This window comes from Grus americana, chromosome 8, assembly GCF_028858705.1.
Source record: "Grus americana isolate bGruAme1 chromosome 8, bGruAme1.mat, whole genome shotgun sequence".
Classification (NCBI taxonomy): Eukaryota; Metazoa; Chordata; class Aves; order Gruiformes; family Gruidae; genus Grus; species Grus americana.
In genome coordinates, this window is record NC_072859.1 from 17,231,264 (window position 1) to 17,253,030 (window position 21,767).

Sequence of the window (21,767 nt, forward strand, 5' to 3'; positions counted from 1 at the left end):
AGCTGCCTGTTGGGCTAATTAAAATATCAGCTGGCAGAGCTATGTAAAGCACCAGGCAATAATTGAGATTGGATGGAAATGTGGCCACCTTTAGTCATATACCTGTAACAGTCCTTGGCTGTGCTTTAAGTAAATAATACTTTGCCAGAAGAATACAAAGAGAGATGATAAGAAATTCTGCATTATCAGAACTGAAGGAGATGATCTAACATGGCAGATTTTGAACCACTTCCAAACTGTGTCTAAAACGTAAAAGTCTTTCCCTCATAATTGAAGCGGTTTAAAAAAAATCCCCAAAAAGCAAACAAGAAAAAAAACCCCACTTGATCACCTTAGAGAGGAGTTAATAACAACTGAGGTAAGCCATGAAAGCTCGAACACATAAGATGCAACTTTGGGTATATATTTAGAAACCTGTGTGATTCTCCTCTCAGCTATTTCGATATTCCATTGGTACATGTACTTCACTGGAGTTATTGCAGATATGAACTGGAGAAAGAATCCACTGCCAATGACTGTGGGACTTCTATTTTGTTTACCATGAAACTCATACGGTAGATTATTCAGCATAATTAAAAATTATTCTAATCTAAGGTGATAAATTCAGCTAGGATGGTTGACACAAGAGTTTGATATAGTGAGTTTCCTTTGGAAAGTGCAACTCAAATGAAACTAGCCCCTTGGATGCACAAACAACAGACTGTTGTGAGAAATTTCTGTTGAAGTTCACAAGTTTCCTAAGTACAGCATATAGTGGTAGGTCAAGTCCTTTTAAAATCTACCCTAAATAAGATCATATTTTGATGGTTTATTTCCTTAAACTTTGATATTTTCCAGGTTTTGGTACGCTGGATTAATACTTGCCTGAAAAAAATGTAACATAATATGTAACATCAAGGGTAGCTTGTTACATCTGTAAGCACAGTCTGTTTATAGTTTAATGGCCCTGAAGTAGAAATCCTTTGTGAAAAATAATAAACTTGCATGGCATTTTTTAATAACACTAAAATAACTATACTGATTGGAATTTTTTTCCCCTCTTCTACACTCTTGTTTCTCTAGGTTTTCCGTTGAGTACCTAAGTAGGATTGATGGCTTTTGCTGGAGGTTGATAATATTGTATTGCTAGATAGTTTTGTATTTTTCTTTTAAAGACTTGTTCACAAAAACGCAGCATGGCAGGAATATCTTAAAATAGCACCAGGACTGGAAACAATGCAACTAAAAAGTGAACAAACAGTTCTGGAAAGCACATACTTAGGGGGAGTTCTTTGTAGATCAGGAAAAGCATTTGTATTTGGAAAGAGTTCTGCTGACTTGATTTGCTTTTATATTCCAGGGATCTCTGACAGGGTTGTTACTTTCTGGAAATCTTAAAGAATTTAAACTGGAAGCTTCCCCATGTTGCTTCAACCATGTTTTGTTGCAGAATATCTGAAGTCTTTAATTTTTGCCCTAGATTTTTTTAAAATTTCTTTTTACCATCCACTTCACTAGCTGTAAGTGTAAATTAAGGTTTCTCACTGTCATTGGGTAGGAGCCAACAAAGTGTCTTAGACAAAGGCATAAACTGAGAACATACTACTAAATGAAGGTTTGTCACTATGAAATTCGTGCAAATTTACAGCATACCATTACTGCCCTTTAACTTTTGGGTGCTGTTGGGAAATGAGGCTGAAGTATCTGCATCACATTCTGTGGAATAGGTCACCTTTTTTAAAAAAGAAAGCCCACTGACATAGCTAATTATGCTGTTCCTTATTTATAGAATAATGTGCTTGTGCAGGCTGTGCCTGCAGTGATTTTCAAGCCCTTACTTGCATGATGTGAAGTTCAGTGTATGCAGAGATTCTTGCAGGACCAGAGGTCTTGGGTTTAGCGTAGAAGGGGATAGGCTGGTATGATTACAGACAGTTCATCGGTCACGCTTCTCCTTTAATGGACATAGGTTGTATGAGAAATCAGTCTCAGCCAACAAAAAAAACCTGTTCAGGAAGGCATGCTATTACTGAACTTGCTTACATAGGCAGTTCTCCCCCTGTGTATTTTGTGCTAGCTACAGGAGTCCTTCCACTAAGTTTGGAGTTGCATACGGTTTATTTAAGTGTTTGCTTCATCTCAGGAGATGTCTGACCTCTGGCAATCAGAGTATGCTCAGTGTGGTAGACCATGGTGGAGAGGATTTTTAACAAACCAATAATCATGAATGTTAACAATTTAGTTGGTTTGGATTCCTTAAATGTGTTTCTTGTTGTATTGCTGGATGTAATTCAAGTGCAATATGTGTCTCGTTACGTTCATTCAAGTAGTGAAAAATCCATTTAACCACCAGAAGAAATTCCAGGTTTGTCTGCTGTTTGTAATTCATGTGTATCTGTAACTTGATCAGCCTGTTTTTTAAAGATAATTTGTGTCAATACAATGGATTAAATTAGTCTGTACACAGAGACCTATAGCTCTTTTTGTTGGCCAAGAATCTAGCTCTCCTAAGCAAATTCATTTATATGCTATAGCCTGTTCCATTTACAGTAGCTTTGCCTACCACTGAGATACAGTGAGATGCTTTTGGAATGATGGTAACAATTTGTACAGTAGTTTTGGGGTTTTTAAGATCTCTATTCAGTCAAAAGCATCTTTCAAAAACTTAGATACAGTTCACATAAAACCAGTAGTTCCTTTCAGAAGGTCAGCAAAATACACAGCTATGAATGTAAAAGATTCGTACACCATTACAACTGAATGCTGTTGTTCAGCTTGGAGGGGGTATTTATTGAACACATATAAAATTATACATGTTCCTTTTCCAGGTTAAGTATAGGTGGCCCGTCCACCTTGGTCAAATTTGGTAATTTAGATCTCTCACTAAGAGAGAAGACGTGTCATGATTTCGAGTCCCATATCGTCCTTACATACTAAAATACCTCTCTAACCATTGTGAGCAGGTTAGTTCCACCCTAGATGACGGCCCTCGACACTCTAGTCACAGTTTATTAAGCAGTAATCATTACAATACACAGTACAGATACATTACAATTTCAAGATGTTACAATAGACCGCGCTTGACTTACAAACACGTGTATAATGTCCGCTGATGTAAATAATGCTCGATTCAATAGACAATGAGCCACTTTGTCCTGTCGGGAATTTGAGAGTCCCAACTCTGCAAGTAATTCATAATTGCCTTGATGCCACTTCCCACGTGCACCCAGAGGAAATCCCATAAATTTAACATTAACGGCATTCGTCAGTTCTCACACTTCTGAGATGTTGATATTTTCTCACTTTTTCTGTTGCTGCTTCCACTAATGAGGTTTCTTTACTTTTGTATCTTACAGTGACATCCACCACAATAGCTTGATCTCCTTTTACAAATATCAAATCCGGTTTAAATAATTCATTCTGAGAATCTTTTAGCAGTGGTTCTTGAAATATAACCCACACTTTTCTTTTGGTCTCTTCCGCCAACAATTTGCACAATTGATTATGTCTTTTGATTCTAGCGTCCTGAACCACAGGACAATATCCAGTTATATGGGAACAGGTCTCATTCTCTGCTTGACAGTGTCGACAGGCTTTAATTTGAGTCTCTTGCCTACCCCTTGCCAGGAATTCTCTTGTTGGGTAGACATTTGCTCGCAGTTGCAATGCTGTAATAAGCTTCCTGTGTGGAATACCCATATAATGTTCAATCCAATTGTTACTGATCTTATCCTTCTCAAAGTTGGAAATCCCTCGGCCTGGGATAGCAGCCTGGTCCAGTTTATGAATTCTTGTTTTCTCCAGTCACAGGGTCTCGGGAAGATGATTTTTGGAGCGGACATCTCCCATTTCGAGACAACTTCTCCACCACCAATCCCATCCAATATTACCATAACCACTTTTGGGTCCCAGATAGATGATATCTTTTCTTTATCTCCTCCTGCTGCAATCCATAATTTCCCAAACTCCTCCTCAATTCCTTCCTGCCACACAACTGCCCTTATCGTCTCATCTGAAGACTGCGCAACTCTGTGTAGTCTTCTCGCCTGCACACTCCGGATTAATCCCAAAAGTCTCGTAATACCCAAACCACTGTCTTTAGTGCTGGAATATAACATGGTATCACAGGAACATTAAAAGTTCTCCAGCCACTTCCTTGCGTGGTCAGGGGAAAGATGCTCTTGAAAAGTCTACTCTCAGTTTGTGTGTTCTTCACTCTACCTTAAGCTTAATGTAAATGCCCTAATACTTGCTATTGATCTGTAAGATGTGGCAGCGAAATGGTTAACTCTTAATTCTGGAATCAATGCCAGTCAGCTTCAAATGGGTACCCAGTCATTTGAGTTGGGAAATAAAGGCGGCAGGCAAGTGCCACTAGTCCTATAGCTATGTTAGTCTGATAGGTCACAGAGGTTTGGAGTGGAGGGGGGATTTTTGGCCTTGCTTGACTATGTTTTGATACTTTGATATGCTTTTCGACTTGAGTCCTCGGTAAGCCTCTTCTATGACTCCTTCTACACCCAGTAACTTAATCTCTTTACGTTGTACATGATTTTATGAAACAGGCCTTGCAGTGAAGGTCTTTTTTTGTGGCGTGGTTTGTTCCTGCACAGACTTCTCAAAGCTTGGGAGGAGTTGGTGAAGGACCTTGACTGTACAAAAGCACAAAGGATTTACTCCTTGTTGAAAATGATTGTCCATTTTGAACCACATTTGTATAGATAAATAACACCCTGTTATGGTTCACGGAAGCAAAACTGAGGTGAAAAGTGATTCTTTACCAGGTTGTTTTTATCTGTTGCCTTCCTTTATAAGCTACTACGCTTACTTGTGTTCATCTAAGAGAAGCCTTAGTTTTCTCTGAGAAAAGCAGAGAGAAGAGGAGAATTTATCTCAGAATTTCTCTGGGCTCCCAGCATGTTTTAATAGTCTTGGCAGCAGGATGCCTCTTCTGGCATTATTCCACCAAAAATCTGCTGTCTAGTAATCTGTTGTAATTCAGTCTGCTTGAAATTGCAGGAAGGATTATTGAAAGAAGTGCTAAATGTATGCCACCTGCTCCCACGGTTAGGTGCTGTGAGTATTCAATGGGAAGGAGAAAATGCTATAGAGAACAGTGTTCATGGAAAGAATAGGATTGGTGGGCGAGCATTCCGAGTTCTTTTGTAAATAATGCATGTATTGCATATTTACATCATTGTGTCAGTGAAGGGAACCTGTGAGCTTTGGCTCATATCCAGAGCTGAGAAAAAAAAATCTATTATGCACTGGGGCAAAATGTTGCATTTTAGAATGCTCTCCAGCTGGAGGCCCCTCTCTGTCTCCCTCTTTTTTAAAATGTACTCTGATTCTTTGATCAATGTAGAACATGTTCCCTGCAATGCACCTGTTTCTCTTGGGTATCTTAGGCTTTTGAAACTTTAAAACAGAAAAGATGGGCTGGAGTCCCCAGCCCTTGGAGAATGTAAGGAAGTCCAAAGAACTTCCCTCCACTGAGTGCTTATGAAAGAGTGCATGATAACTCTCTAGAGAAGATACTGCACCTTACTTTGTTAGCAACACTGCATCTGCAAGAAGGACTAATGAGCCAGAGTGGTCCAGCATGGAAGTTGTACTCCAAAAGGAGATGGAGATGGAAATTTTCCAGAAAATATTACAGTAGTTGTATAGTGGTGATGGAGATAACGCCAAGCAGATCTCATGGGTTTTTGTGCTAAGGGGCAACAAGAGCTTTTTCCCCTTAAGAAGGGAACATCTTGGACATACAGATTTAATGACCATTAGAAGTAAACTCTTTAAGGTTGAAAATTTACTTTGGCAAACTGTTTTTTGGTGCAACAGAAATATTGAACAACTGTGTATGTCCAGGTTAGCCTGTCTTGATGCATTTGGAATGTTCTTAATTGGATGAATTCAAGGGGTGGAGGGAGAGAATCTGTATTTAAAATAGAAGTTTAAACAGGAGGAAGAATATTAGAGCAGGGCATTTGGGTATAGTTAGAATTCTTAATGGGATGAGGAAGTAAGAGAAGTGACTTTGTAGGTGTGTCATTATTAGCTTGGTGTACGGACAGAACACTTTGCTCTGTTCCGTGCAGTGTATAACAATCATGTTATCTCATTGAATGCTAGATTTTGCAAATACAATCTAAAGAGCAAAGCCAAGCCAGCCTGATAAAAAGCAGCACCTGCATTCCAGTGACTAATGCAGATCATGTGATGGAAGTTATAACCCAGGTAAAATGTTAACCACTAAACTTGGCACAGTTGAAACTTTTAATCTTTTATTGCAGTTTTCTAGGGAGAGGCAAGTTATGGACAATAGCCCAGAAAAACTGAAGAAGGAGTTAGAGGAAGAACTGCAGCTAAGTAGTGAAGACTTGCGTAGCCATGCCTGGTACCATGGACGTATTCCTCGGCAGGTATGTGGTCTTTGCGTTGCTAAACGTGTTTTGAGCTTTTATAGACAAGCAGAATTGCACTAAAGTACTATACACATCTCTAATACTTACATTAATTTAGTAGAAACATAATGCTTATTCGTGTGAAAGCTATGGTATTTATCACAGCTTGGCATAAAATGAGGCTGAGGAAGGATCCAGGGCAGACACTGGTGGAAAATATAGATATTTCAGGATTTGTGTGCACTGAATAAAGGTGGAAATGGAATTTAAGTTTTATATGAGAATACTATCCCCACATACTGTTCAGACACACTGATACTAGTTTAGTTCAGTATTCTTAACCAAAGTTAAAATATTCTTGTTTATTTTCTTTCTTGCACTTGGAATTTGGGGGAGGGAAAAACCCCCACAACAAAATCTATGCAGTAACTTAATTTTGAGCCTTACAAACATAGTTACAAATATGTTAAAGTTGTCGTTGGATTGGAGCTTAGCTTCCCAGAGCACCTGGAGCTCCCCCTGCGGGCCTCCCTTCTGTGCATACCCGGCTCTCGCCAGAGCTGCCTGCTGCCCTTCACCTAAACAAGGAGAGCAGGCACAGCAGCCACGTACACTGCGCTTAAGATTAACTGTTAAATACGTAGTTTATCACATGAAAAGACTAACTCAAAACAGAAAACAGGATTTCTCTGACTCTTCCAAGTACTATGCAGTATTCACAAAGAATGAAAAATGAAAGCTTCTGTCACTTAAGGTAATAATGAAAGGACAATTTCTGGGGTCCTGTAGTAATGGCTTCTAAACTTCAGTGTGACTGTCTTTTCAGATGCATTAACCTCTAAAATCCTGAGTCATTGCTTCCCCTTCATGCCTTATTTTCTATTAGCAAGCTATAAGAAATATATATGCAAAAGTGGGTCATATTCTGGCTGCTGGACATTTTCTAAGAAGCCCCTCCAGATATCTGCTCTGGGACGAGCTCTTAATTTCAGAATTGAAGACATAATTCTTCTACCACACCTCATGCTTTGCTTTTGTATTTATGGCTTTGTCCTCCCAGAGCAGCCAAATTAAGTCCTATGTTTCAGAATATTTTGGCACTATGTGTTGTTCGACTACTTGTTTTCTGATTCTGAAAGTATTTTTTTGTGTAATTCTTTTTCCTCAAAGGTGGCAGAAGGCCTAGTTCAGAGAGATGGAGATTTTCTGATTAGGGATTCTCTCTCCAGCCCCGGGAACTTTGTTCTTACCTGTCAGTGGAAAAATACCTCTCAGCATTTTAAAATCAACAGAACAGTTCTAAGACTCAATGAAGCCTACTGCCGTGTTCAGTATCAGTTTGAACTTGAAAGTTTTGACAATATCCCTGGCTTAGTTAGATACTACGTTGGGAATCGCACACCAATATCAAAGCAGAGTGGAGCAATTATTTTTCAGCCTATCAACAGGACTGTCCCTCTCAGGTGTCTAGAAGAAAAGTATGGTATAACTCCAGTTCAACTAAAAGAGCCAAGTGTCCCTGAAGGAAAAACAGAAACTGCAAAAAGGCTGAGTCTTGGTATATCCAACATGCAATCCCCGGAGCAGAGCACACCCAGAGGAAATCTTTTGAGGTACTTTAAATTTGCTGACCTTATGGAAGGAAATGAGGTAACTCTATCAACTCCCATTGTAGGTGATGTGAATTTTCGCATTGGTTTTAGATGGAAGACTAGGTGTGAGTGATTGCCTAAAAAATCTTTTGCTAAAAATCAGCAAATCCACAGAGCAAGAGCAAATGTAGACTCTGGAAACACAACAGCTGTACAACTTGTTCTTCAGTGATTTGGCAAATCTTGACTAGTATAAAACAAAGGATTAAAATAAAATCTTGCTGCTGCTCCAGAAAAGTCTTTCCATATTTGACTTCTGCAATAAAAATACCGAGTGTAGGATAAAGGATCCTAATTTCAGTGTCCAAATCAAATGTTCCATTAAAAATTCTCAACATTCAAAGAAACACCCTCATGAATCCTGCAGGATTCACGTATTACAATCCATTTCATTGCTACCAAACAGCATGAAGTAGCTTTTATTCTTATGAGCTGCCCAAGTGCAAGCTAATGATCCTTGCCCAGGTTATGATATATCCTGGCAATTAGGTATGTATGTTAAGAGTGTTGGATGTATTGATATGTTTTTCTTTGCATTTTTGTTTGCCCTAGAAACAAAGAAAAAAGTGGTAGCCAGCCAGCTAGTTTGGATCATGTTCTGGAGAAAAGATTCCCTTTAAAGGCTCACCAGTCAGAGAGCTATCTGCTAAGAGGTACGTTTTGTAATTAAATGTTTCACACTTGGAATCTGTGTGTGCCCAGGTGGTCTGTTACACTTCAGACCAAAGTGAGACTGTTGAGTGTTCTGAGTACTGTATATACAGTTATATTAAATGGACAGTGTAAGGTGTGTTAGCATACTGCTTGCTCTTTAAGTCATTGGAACAGGGGTTATTTTTTGCTTTTCATTCCTTTTGCTGCTCTCTGGTTCCACAGCCACTTTCATTGTCTTCCTTCCATGATACAAGATGTACCAACACTTGATCGGTTATTGATCATGGCTTTTTCTTTCTCAGATTCTTCAGAGCAATTGTTTCCATACTAACATACTGTGTAAGGAAGCTTGCAGTGATGCATCTGTTCCTATGTGGGCAAATTTTAGTGTTTGACTTCCAAGGCTGCTAGTCATTTTGAATATGGTAGCTGTTAAAATTTATAGTGCCTATTGTGGAAAGGCTTCTCGAGACAAAGTTAATATTAAGTATTTGTATAGTGAGACTGTATTTTGTTAGAAAGGATGTGCTCCTGCTAACAGTGGGATGGACAGACATTCATAAAACAAGTTTCTGTTCACCAGTAGTTGAATTGATCATCTTATTCCAATCCATGGCTGCAAAAACTTTTCTTTTGGTACTATAATAGTTAACCTGAAGACTACTGCTGTGCACTTTGTCATGGGGTCCTCCAAGCACGTTCTGGTATCATACTGCTTATCAGTGGTCACAGGCTGTGATTTGCAGATTTCGTTGTCTGCATAAATTGAGAGCCAGCTGGAAACAACCAGTAAAGCCCACATGATGCAACTGGCTGCTTTGCTGTAGATACCAGCAAATGCACTTGAGAACTGCAGATTGAGAATGGCTGATAGAGGGTTCATTCCTAGGTTGAATGCCAAGGTTTGCATATGCATTGAGTACAGGATGAGGCACAGAAGTATATGCATGTGTCTCTCCAGCTCTTCAAATCAGCTACTGTTTAGCAAAAAGATTAGCATCCTTGAAATTCATTCCTTCCATACCTTATTGCAGGTTCAGGCTTGTCTTTGGGAAGCTTTTCTTTCATCTCAAACTTGTCATTCTCAGAAATGACTCATCTGCTATGTGGTGTGGCTGGAAGTTTCTGTTTTTATAGCCTAGATCAGGTTACAAAGAAACCTCCTATTCCAAGCCATGGAGACTATCCAGCTCTGACAGTATAGCCTGTGTATGCAGCAGGAACTGGAATTATTGTCAGCATTACCACAGAATAATATTATGGTGCAGCTGTTCTGTGTATTTGGGATTTTGGGAGGATCAGCAAGTGAATGGAATTTGCTGGTTAGCTCATTCCTCAAAATATAATTTCATATACATTTTTGTCAGCAAATACTTGACATGATATGACAATATTTTCCTCAGGAAATGGCATTAAGAGATGAACCCTGGGACAGGCATCAGGAATTGTATATGTTTTGGCCTTCTAAAATACCATTTTCCCCTGCAGGTTCAAGACATCCATCTCGATTACCTGAAGCAGATGCAGACTCCTGTCCAACCTCTCCTGCATTTAGAACAGGCAGTGAACCTTCTCTAAGCCCCACAGTTGTTCAGAAAGTCACCTCAGAGTCACAAGTAGGGGAAGCTCTTAGAGGATCAGACAGTCAGCTCTGCCTGAAGCCTCCACCTAAACCCAGCAAAGCATCCCAGATGAAGCCCCCAAATTCTCCTTTAGCTTCCCACAGTTCAGAAGGACACTATTGTGAACTAAGCCCTGCCAGGGATCCTGCAGCAACAAAACAACATTTATGTCAGAAAAACAGCTATGTGGAACATCTGACACGAAAGGAGAGGGGAACACACTCATTCAGGAACTCTGAAACAAACTTTTTGATCCTGGAAGATGACACTACAATGAACTCTGCAGAAGCTTCAACTGAGATGACTGAAGAAGACAGCATCTTTTATGCACCTGTTTTTGAGACGGTGTCTAGTTTTAAACCAAATGATTTTGAATCCAAACTACTTCCTCCTGAAAATAAGCCATTGGAAACATCAATGTTAAGAAGAGTTAAGGAGCTTTTCACCAACAACAATCCAAAGATTATTGCACAGCATATTCTTAGAATGGACTGCAAGGTAAAAAAAAAATTCTTGCATTTTATTTTATATTGTGCAAGTTAAGACATTTTACAGAACGGATTTGAAAAGATTAATGGGTAGATTTGTGGCTAATGTAATAAATGTATTGACTTGCTTGCAGGAATTTTTAGGGCTTTTTTTTTTTAAGAACAAGAATGTTAACAAACCCTTTGGATTAAAGATCTCACACCATCCTTGACATCAGACTCAAATTCTCAGTGTTCCATACATCTCTCTAATCTCATATCAGATGCTCTATATCTGTGATTCACCCTTTCTTCTATACTGGAGGAAGAGCTATCTATGCTCTGTAAAACACTGTGGAAAGAATTACTCGTGACAGGAAATAGCTAGTTAGCTTGGAAGGGCAAACAGTAGACAAACATTATGTGGTTGCCATACTGCTGGACATAATATAAGATGTTCAATTGAACTAAATATATTTAAACTTCTAAAACTAGCTGCTTTTCTAATCTTTGTCTGAGTCTCTGTCTTACAGCTGGATAGGTGGTGTGGGAAAAATAGCTATCGGGACTTCTGCATTTATCTCCTATGAGAGAACTGTATTGCTAGCGGAATTGTTTAGAAAGATGTAAAACCACAAAGAATTATTTTTCACAATATAGACTTTGTTCAGCTGACAGGGCTTGGAAATCAGCTATCAGATCAGAAATATTGGAAACACAGGAGAAGTCATCTTAAGAGATGATGAATTTGTGTAATAAAAGAAATGCAACTGCAGTTGAATCTGCACCACTTTGCTGAGACAACTGAGTGCTGTACCTGCCACGGAGCAGCTACAGGAACCATGTGTCAGAGGCTTTGTTGGATTTCAGTTGGTTGATTTTTTAAGAGCAGCTTGAGAAGCAGCACACATGGCTACTTAGTGGGCAACTCAATTGCGGACAAGAGGGGAAGTGGGGAAAGGTGGTGCTCCAGAAGAAACATGTCAGTAGCGCTCTGCTAGTGCTGCTGCACTGATTCACACCATAGGTCTGGGAAGGGGGCAGGTCACTGGAGCAGCGGTGGGATGAGTGTGCATGAGTGTCTGCCAGCTGCTGGGTTCCTGCCAACAGCAAACACAGCTTCCCTCCTTAGTAGCAGTGTCGGCTGCTGCTAAGTGAGGCTTCATGCAGACACGGTGACTCAGAAAAACTCGGCTCCACAACTGCTTGGTCTTTTCAGAAGTGATGGATTGTGGCTTCTTTACCATGGTTCCAAGAGTAGAAAGAGCATTCTCTAACATTTTAGTTTCAAAATTCACCTTTTCCTCCATCAACCTAGTAACAATAACTAGAATGTCTTTTAATATATTGTTAAAAGAGTATGTTGCTTGAAGGCATAGGATATGCATACCTTAGAGAAGTAGTAAGGGGTTTTTTTTTTATATATATATATATATAAAAAAAATATTCAATTAGCTCATTATTAGTTTCCTTATTTTAAATCCTACAAACTTTGGAATGGGGCCAAGGAAACTGGCCTGCTGGAAGTGTGAGAGCCTGTACAGTTGAGTCACTGGAGTGTTTTACAGAAACAAGATTTTTGGATTTTGGAGCAGGACCAGTAACTAGCCGGGACGTGTCGAGAAGTCTATTTTATCTTCATCTCACAGTGCTGAGAGCCAATGACTGTTGTTCATTGGTAACTTGCTGCACACTAGTGCACTGATAAGAACTGCATGATACAATGAGATTGGCATGTGAACTGGGACCAGAGTAAGTGCTTTGTACTGAAATTGGTGATAAGGCTGAAGTTTGTAGGTCTTCTCGTGTGGCATCAGTAGCTCAGTTTTCCTTTTAAATAATGACATTTCTAATAATGAAAGAAGCACCCATATGGTAAGTGATGGAGTGAATATCTGCCACTTGCATGCCTAAGAGGGCTTTTTGTGTCGAAGGAGTAGCAATCAGGGGCTTTGTATCACTCCTGCGTCTCCAGAAGTGAAACAGGTTTCCCTACAGTGCTAGATTTTATACCAATGAGGCTTGTTGTGTGGCCCAGATATTGCATTCATCTTTTCGCAACTAAGAAAGCCTGCTGATGGGTGCATCAGAAAACAGCAGACAGATTGGTTTGTAAATGTGTCAACGTACAGGTCTTAAACTAGCATATAATCTCACATTAGCATAGTAGTGTGGGTTTCCTTGTAATTAGCATATATAATTGTTATTGATATAACCAGTAGCTAACACTGTATGTTTAAAAAGCAAAGACAAATTAGTGAGGGTGTCAGCTTTCACATACTGACCACTACACACTTGACATTCGGTATCCTCCCTAAAGTCCTTTTACTAATTAATCCTTATGAGGACCCTGTGGTGTAATCCAAAAACATTCCGAGTTGTCAGCTTTTTTAGAAATTAAGGCGGCGAAGCAAATGTGTATGTAGGGCTGAAGAGCAGTGCCACCCTGACAAGGATCAGGCCAAGAAAGCACCATGTTTCCCAGAGCTCGTGTATGAATCTCCTTCTGGAAGTAGAGGACAGAAGCTTGATAAAGCATTTTAGTCACACTTTTTATATGTTTTCTGATGGCTGAATGATGCAAAAAAAAATATTTTATTGGTCTTTTTGTGTAAGGCACTGAATGTGTAGAAGTTAAGTTTTTCCTAGATTACTGTATTCTAATGTTGCATGCTGTGCACTTAGTTCTATGTGCTCTGCACTAACCTGGAGGACTTCTACGTGCCCAGGGTTTTTTTTGAAGTTAGTTTCAAAACTCACGCACAAATTTTTGCACTTGACAGGTGGCAAGAATACTAGAAGTTTCTGAAGAGATGAGGAGGATTATGGGAGTGAGCTCTGGTCTTGAACTGATTACCTTGCCTTACGGACACCAGCTGCGCCTTGACTTAATTGAAAGGTAAATGTTTCTGTTACTCATTTTAAGGGCAGATGGCCAGAAGATCAGAGCATTGCTACATTGTACTTTACATTTCCTCAAACAATGCTCTCCTGTACGTTTTCTGAATTCATGAGTACAGCAGATAATTTAGTGAGATGGCATATAACTTCTTTTTGGATAGGAAAAATTCATTAAGGTCATGGGGGAACTCCATGCATGTACTACAGGGAAAGGGGAATTGTATTGAAAGCAGGGTTGTGGAAGAGACACAACACTTGCCTTCTGCAACTTAGGAAAGTACTTAGTAAAGTAAAAAATCATCGGCAAATCTTTCTGTAAAATCTCTGCAAAAGGGGGAACAATTAGGTTCCTCTATCCCTGATCTAGCTTTTTTTGCTTCTCTGATTCAGAATTCAGTAGTTTGGTTGCTAAGATTTAGGGGGAAGGTCCCAGGATTTGAGTCTGGAGGACAAAGGGAATTGGGGCAATTTTCCCAAAAATTAATTGCTTGACCAGAATTTTGTATAGTAGTAATATCTTAGGAAAATTTATTACATTTATTAAAACAAAAATTCAAAGCCAATGTATATATATTCCATATAATAGCATTACTGCTCTTGATACAAAGATATTGGAAAGAGTAAGTTTGCTAGGCACATCGAGATATTGAAATATATCTTTGAATTGATTTTCTCTGAACGCATGTACAGCATAATGTATTATTAATATTTTGTAACTACTAGTATGAATTGTTTCACTTACAGGCACAATACCATGGCAATAGGAATAGCTGTGGATATCTTGGGTTGCACAGGAAATGTAGAAGACAGAGCAGCAACATTAAACAGGATCATCCAAGTCGCAGTGGAGCTGAAGGACTCACTGGGGGATTTGTATGCATTTTCTGCCATTATGAAAGCACTGGAAATGCCACAGGTAAAAATCTGTTTCTGTTGATGTTCCAAAACATGGAGTTGTTTGATGGTTTATTTAATTTAATTTATAAAAGTTCTTCAAGACTAGAGCGATCATCAGAACAAAAACTTCCATAGCAATTGCCAGGAAAAGTGCACTGCTATGAGTCAATAATGGGTATTCTCTATTTTGCATGAACAGGTCACGAGGTTAGAACAAACCTGGACGTCTCTAAGACATCGTTACACCCAGACTGCTATTATATATGAAAAACAGCTGAAGCCATTTAGCAAAGCTTTGCATGAAGGACAAGATGAGTGGAATAGTGAGTATGAGCGACGCTGGTTTCTATTTAGCTTTTTAACTCTCCCACTACAGATTTCCTTACACAGGGAGATGAGGCAGCTGCAGTTTTGATAGCCGTGCATCGTATGTTAAAATGACTACATGAACCTGTATAATGCAGTATAAGACAATGAAATAGAAGGAAACAGTCTGCCAGCCAGACATCAGTATGTGCTTGTGTGCATGCAGAATGTAACATTCTGCACAAATCCAGACTCCAAACACTGCAGCATCATGCCTCAAAGACAGGAGAAAAAATCTCCTCCTTCCTCAGAGGAGAGTTACTTCTGGCAGATTTTGTTTTTTATTTGCTTTGCCTATTGGATCAGAGGGTGAATCCTCAAATACAATACAAAGGAATGGGCTAGTCAGATAATTCCTCTGATCACATCAGGTGCTCCTGCATTCAGAGTCTTTGCAGCTCTAGTCTCCAAAGAGGTGCAAGGTGGAGATAACATTTCTCTGAGCACTTCTCTAAGAGAAGGGGTAGAGAAGGAAAATTTTTTAGTCTCATAGAATTTATTGGAATGACTCAGATTTTTAAATGTGTTTAAAATCTCTGTGCCACTGTCTAGTAATTCAGCAGAGCCTTCTCCTGTACCGAGTAAGAGTTTTTCAACACTAATTTGGCCTTCTCCTCCAACCAGTTCACTGGAAACTGGTAGGACAGGTGTATCTGAGGTAAGGTGCTAATTTGGAAGATGGAAGACAAACAGTAGTTTCCAACTTTGAAAAGAATATTGCAGTTACAATACCTTCTTAATTAGCAGGTTTTATAATGTCTGATGATATGATTTGTTACGCTCTATCCCAGAGGCCATGAGTGCTCCACACAACGTAACTGTGCCACTGCTGATGCCTCTTGTTACCCTGATGGAGCGACATGCTGTCATTTTTGAAGGCGTGGACCTGTGGGAAAGCAATGACCAAAGCTGCGAAATAATGCTCAAGCACTTGGCCACGGCTCGTCAGATAGCACAGAATGCAGAAACGTACAGCTTGACTGCTGCGCGGATGCTGGAAGGTATGGAGCACTAGTAGGAGAAACTGAATGTGTGGGTTATGTCTGAAGAGTAAGGTCTCCACGTAAGTGCCAATATAAGTCAGTACAAGAAATTCTTCTCCTCTTTCATGGAAGTTGAGATAGTAGCAAATGTCCTGCAGGAAACTCAGTCTGAGGACAACGTCAGTATTGTGTAAAAACAGACAGTAAATTATTCAGCACTATAGTTCTTCAATAAGCAACAGAGCACACATTTTTGCTAAACATATTCAAAGTTCTCATGACTTAATATGGTGACCCTTCTAGCACCTGAATAGCAGTACAGTAAGGACTGAGGGTAACTTCCTCTCTTCTGTACAATTTAAAATTCCTACTCTGACTTTTGTGAATAAAACACCACCCATCATAATAGGATTCTTTACAGCAGCATGAGATGCAACACCAAGATCTTGTCTGCTTGCAGCCAGAAAGCAGCAACATGTTAATAATGTGACTTTGTATTTTAAATTTGCAGTGAAAAAGTTAAAGGCGGGGAGAGAAATCTAAGTATTTCTGCAGGCAGCATGTATAGATCAGTAATTATATTTAAGGTCAGGCTATAATGACAATTCTAGACTATTAGAATTGAGCAAAGGATAGCCTCTCCCCCTGTCCCTAGAGCTATTTGTGTGGTGCTACTAAAATGTCACAGATGGAAAGGATTGTCACTGTTTTACTAGCTTGTTAAAATCATTGTGCAAAAGGAACCCAGCACACTAAAGCTTATTTGGAGGGAATACAGTTTAAAAGCCATTTCTTCTGAATAAAACCTTCCTGATGCTGATATTATGGGATTCTTTTTACTTACTAGGTTTCCAGCCAGATGAAGAGATGAGTGAAATCTTCAAGACAGAATTTCAAATGAGATTGCTCTGGGGCAGCAAAGGAGCACAAGTTAATCAAAATGAAAGATACAAGAAATTCAGACAGATTTTAACTGCACTTTCCCGAAAACTGGAACCTTCTCCAGTGAAGCAGGTGGAACAATTAAGTATATAAGAGTCTGTAAACACTATTTAAATTATATACTTGAAATAACCTTAGCTTTCTTTTGGCAACTTGATACTGCACAAACTTCTTGCATTTCACAAGATGTTTAGAACTTTTAACTGCACAATGCACACTTGTTTTAAAACTACTGATTTCTAAACAAATTATTTATTTACTGTGTCACCAAGTCACTTAATGAGCTCTTTAAACAGTTAGGTTATCCCTGTAAGATAGTCTTACAGTTTTCTGTATTTCCCCAGAGTTGCCATGTTTTGATAATGCCTAGCAGTAAGGGCATTGGTATCTTAATATTAAAAATGAAGTAAATAAAATGATAAAGTATATGACATAGCAGAAAATTTGTTGTATAATATTCCTTTTATGAATATAAAACACTGCGCATAGAATTGTGAATTAAAGTGTATCTTTATGCAAAATAATTTGCATATTTGCAGATCACAGAAATACTGCAGGTTGTAGAAATGATCCTTTACCTGTGAGAAGGCTCAAATATCACTGCACTATGAAAGTAGAAAATTAGTTGTGTATGTGTTGGGACAACTTTTTTTTATTTTAAGACAGCATCTGTAGTACTTTGGCTTTTGCTGGAGCCTGCACAACAACTACGCTGCCAGGAATGAATGATGAAATAGGAAGAACAAACAATCCAGATAATTAAAATGCTTTCAGATATGAGTAAATGTGGGTGTATGTATATATTAAACTTGCTTCATTTACTGAGGTGAATCAGTTTGGTAAGTAGTGTTGGGGTTTGGTTTTTTTTTTTTTTTCCTTCTTTGGATGAAGGCAAAGCATAAGCTGTTAGCACTTTTCATAGGAAATCAGCATGCATGGTGTTTATATAAAGATTGCTTTAGCAGCAAATTCCACTTTGTCACATACCGAATTGGTGTGTAAGCATTATCTTCGGAAGTTGTATAAACATTTAGGCAAGAACATTTAAGTTAGAGCTACATGTGCTTGTTGTCAGTAAGCCCACTTCTGGAGATGTTAACTTACAGCATTTGAAATTATCTGAGTGAGTAGCCTAATGACAAAACCAACACTGAAGTGGTATTACCTGTTTCTCCCATCTAAAATTATAGCAGAGGTTCTATCACTGTAACAAGAGGTTACCAGACCTCATGCTGAAAGTCTCCCTGTCAATCTTAACAGAAGACAAATGGGGAAGCCAATTAGACCATGAAAAGATTTTTTTTTATTCCATGAAAATATTCTCAACAGAGAACACTATTTTTAAACAAAGCATTTAACATTTAGGAAATCAACATGTGCACAAAAAAAGGATTAAAAATTACTGGAAAATGTAAGATTCTTTAAGACAACTCACATTCAGAATTTTAGAGTAAGTGATTTGTAACTAGCTGTGCAAGTACAAATGTCTTTTTCCTATGTTTAATAACCCTCATACAAGTTGCACTATCCCTCATGAAAGCAACCTGCCTCCAAAGGAAGCAAATCCTGGTTTTAGAAAAACAAACAGTAGCGTGAAAAGAACATTTAGTCCTTTACCAGGAAGTGTTATTACTGACCTGCAAGGCTGTTAGCCAGGCAAACCACAGGCCCTTTAGCAGAAAATACACAGATCACATGATTTAAAAAAAAAAAAAACAAAACAAAAACCAAACCCCAAAACAAAACCCCCAAACCCACACACCCCCCCCAAAACCCCCAAACCCCAAAAACTACCTAAGTAGTTTTGTCAGTATTGAGTAATGTCACATTATTATATAAATAACCCTGTATACAAGCTCAAAAAATCTAAACTTTAATAGCCCCCATAATACACAAGGTCAAGCTGTGTAATAGTGGTATACATAACAAAAGGAATAAACCTCTACACATCACTCAAATTCAGTTTTACTGGTAGTACAGTTCCTAATAACACTGAAATTAAAAAGAATCCAGCACTGCTGCATCCAAATATTGCTTCAGACCCCAGAAAAACAGGATGTTTTGAATATTATTTCATTTCACCAAACAGCAGGTGGCTGGGCTGACAAGCTTGCTTTGATACAAGTATCCCTCCCCCCCACATCTCTAGTCTAATTCTTATCACTCTAATAAATCAGATATGATGTATTTATTAATAGAGCTACAAATGGGAGGCAAGACAACATAAGCAATAGGGGCACTGCAGACAACTATATTTACACGTATAAACATATCCAAATTTCAATTGTTTACAAGTAAAAGTGCACATAGATCATTACGAAGTATCACTCAAATTTCAACTGGTCCATACAATGAAGCATCACCTGGAAATGGACTAGCACTGCAGTAATTAAAATTGGAGCTTCATAGTGAAAAACTAAAAGACAGTTTCCATAAAAATATTTTAAAAAAATATTAAAGTCAAATGGAGATACACGTTTCAATGTATAAAATTCATGATGTACCATGTATCCAGTAAAGTAGAGCTCTAGAAAACACCTACCGTGGCTACCTCAGCAGCTGCAGCACTGTGAAAAGAGCTGAGACACAAAGCCCTTTGTGGGATACTGTAAGTGGTAGTGTTGGCAAACAACAGATTTAGGCACTCTAGTTTAAGGCAGCATTTGAATGGCAAGTAGTTGACTTCTGAAAACAGTCATTAGCTTGCAGTGGTGAATTCTCTCCAGAGGTGTTCCAGGTTTTCAGTGCTCACAACAGGTTACTGATGTGCTGAAGATGGACCACAGTTCTAGGAGTTTCATTGGTTGCATCGTAGGCTAGAGCTGAGATGTGTTATTTCCCCATATCAACACAAATACATCATGGTTTCTTATCAGTTATGCCAAAAACTGGAATGTAATGATGGTTGCAGTGGTATAGTTATAGCAGCATACATGGATACTGGGATGAAACTCTAGTGCTGAGGATATTTAAACAAAATGATTTGTTACAAAATAAGACAAGCAACGATGGCAAAGTGTTAGGCAGACATGCCTGAATGTCCTAGGCATGCAGGAGGAGGTTAATGGCGAGCATGGAGGTGGCACAGGCAGACTGATAACTGACATATGGTTCTAAATGACTGCCAATTAAAAGGAGTTGGAAAAGAGCATAATTGAGATAACCAAAACATAGCACAAGCTAAACTATAGTTTGTGCATCTGGGACAACCTAGGACAATGAAAATAAAGCAATTTTAGGAGCAGTAGCCTTTTTTCTCTGGTAATGGAACTCTGTTTTCCTGCACAAATTGAAGAAGTTGTAATACATCCTTACCTATGTATGGAGATGCTAAGATGTTAGTGACTAAATGTACGTCTGCATGCATTCATGCAACTAGCTTTTCCCCTTGGGCCTCCCAGTCTAGCACCCCCACCCCCCACCCCCCCCAGCAGCTGCATGTAACCTCCTTCAAGATCTCGCCCATTTTCTCAGAAACCCGCTTCAGGAACCTGCAGTCCAAGAGGAAAGAGAAAAGAACAAAGTTACTGAAGGCCTTTAGAAGACAGAGAAGCGTGCTCAGTTCTAACAGGCCATTCTCAGTGGCTATACATTAGCCTTGTACTTAATTCCACAAACTCTCATTAGAAATACGAGCTACATCTTTTAGATTAGCTTTTTTGTTTTTCTTCTAGTAATCAAGTAGTGCAATGCAGTTTCCAATCCTCAGTGATTTAACAGTGAGGGGAATTACTGCACATTTAAGACCTTGATTTCAAACTAAACATGATACAATTCAAAGACTTAGCTTACAGGCACACAGATTAAGAATATAGTATCATTCCCTTTTCAGGAGCAGAGAGAGGTTTCAGTAAGACATCAAGCATTACATGTGGTCTCTTTTTTTTGTTTGTTCAAGGTATCTAGAGTTAAAACAATGAAGTTGTGTCCAATACACAACATTCTACATTACAAGTACTGAAAAGGAAGGAGAGAGGCAGGTCAGTGGACTTTCTGTCCTTCTTAATCGTAATGTTTTTTCCTGAGTATTTTTGTTGAGCTTTCAGAATCAGAAAACATTTTCCTTTTTAAGAAGTGAAAGCTGCCAAGTATTTGCTAAGGAAGGAAATTAATAATTTTCAGTAACTGAGTTCAGTTAGTTATTAGAGGAAAAAAACCCTCTGTTTTAAGCATATAGTTTAAGTCATAAAAGTGGGAACAGTAAATCTTAAGAGATCTTTAAAACTAAGTAATTTCTCTATAAAAACAAAGCATTCTATAGAACAAGCAGAAATCCTGGTCTTTTTCAGTTTAATAGCTGAACTGGATTTAGTGCTTCGTAAAGCAGGAACACTAGATCAGTTAAACAAAGCAGAAGACATTGGTCAAAATTACAGACCAGTGTAAGATACATAATTTAATGTGGTCATCTCTGAAAAACACTATAGCAAACTCACATTGCAAACAGCAGACCATTGCTGACTTCTGATATTCTAATGCTTTCCATGAACCTGTGTAACTTACTATTTTTCCACTATTTTCCCCGGGGAATGTACAACTGAAAGCTGCCACTTTACTGTTAGATATAGGTTACTGCACCTTTGCTGTTTTTCTCTAGCGTTACATCTATATATGATGTTGGCACATAGCCTTCCTCTCCATTATGTCTTCGAGCTCTTGTCCACCCATCTCCTTTGTCCTCCTCAATAATGTACAAAATTTCCCCTTCTTTCATTGCTAGAGTGCCTTCATTATGACCTGGGAAAAACAAGAGGCAAAGAAGTCTCAGTGTTCAGACAGAATTTTAAGTCATCTTTTTCCCAGGGCATAGTTTCCAGATTATACATAAACAGGAAGAACCAAAAATCTGTGCAAGAGAACATATGGTCAAACAGGCTTACAGACAAAAGCCTAGTCCAAT

General features: G+C 38.7%; 2 protein-coding genes across 13 annotated transcripts in view; one reads left to right on the forward strand and one right to left on the reverse strand.

Moving 5' to 3' along the window:
• Positions 1 to 17,698, forward strand: part of BCAR3 (BCAR3 adaptor protein, NSP family member) — a 109,050-nt gene extending 91,352 nt beyond the window's left edge. For all 5 annotated transcript variants that reach the window (XM_054833794.1, XM_054833795.1, XM_054833793.1 and 2 more), the window contains 9 exons: positions 6,273 to 6,401; positions 7,554 to 7,996; positions 8,588 to 8,688; positions 10,178 to 10,809; positions 13,562 to 13,677; positions 14,424 to 14,595; positions 14,776 to 14,899; positions 15,734 to 15,943; positions 16,773 to 17,698. In XM_054833794.1, coding sequence (XP_054689769.1) covers positions 6,273 to 6,401; positions 7,554 to 7,996; positions 8,588 to 8,688; positions 10,178 to 10,809; positions 13,562 to 13,677; positions 14,424 to 14,595; positions 14,776 to 14,899; positions 15,734 to 15,943; positions 16,773 to 16,960 — 2,115 coding nt within the window. In that variant the 3' untranslated portion in view covers positions 16,961 to 17,698. The remainder of the gene's footprint in view (positions 1 to 6,272; positions 6,402 to 7,553; positions 7,997 to 8,587; positions 8,689 to 10,177; positions 10,810 to 13,561; positions 13,678 to 14,423; positions 14,596 to 14,775; positions 14,900 to 15,733; positions 15,944 to 16,772) is intronic.
• A 451-nt stretch (positions 17,699 to 18,149) lies between these two features.
• Positions 18,150 to 21,767, reverse strand: part of FNBP1L (formin binding protein 1 like) — a 61,652-nt gene continuing 58,034 nt past the window's right edge. For 6 of the 8 annotated variants that reach the window (XM_054833801.1, XM_054833800.1, XM_054833805.1 and 3 more), the window contains one exon: positions 18,150 to 21,604. In XM_054833801.1, coding sequence (XP_054689776.1) covers positions 21,426 to 21,604 — 179 coding nt within the window. In that variant the 3' untranslated portion in view covers positions 18,150 to 21,425. The remainder of the gene's footprint in view (positions 21,605 to 21,767) is intronic. The other 2 variants (XM_054833806.1, XM_054833804.1) reach the window with 1 other exon arrangement.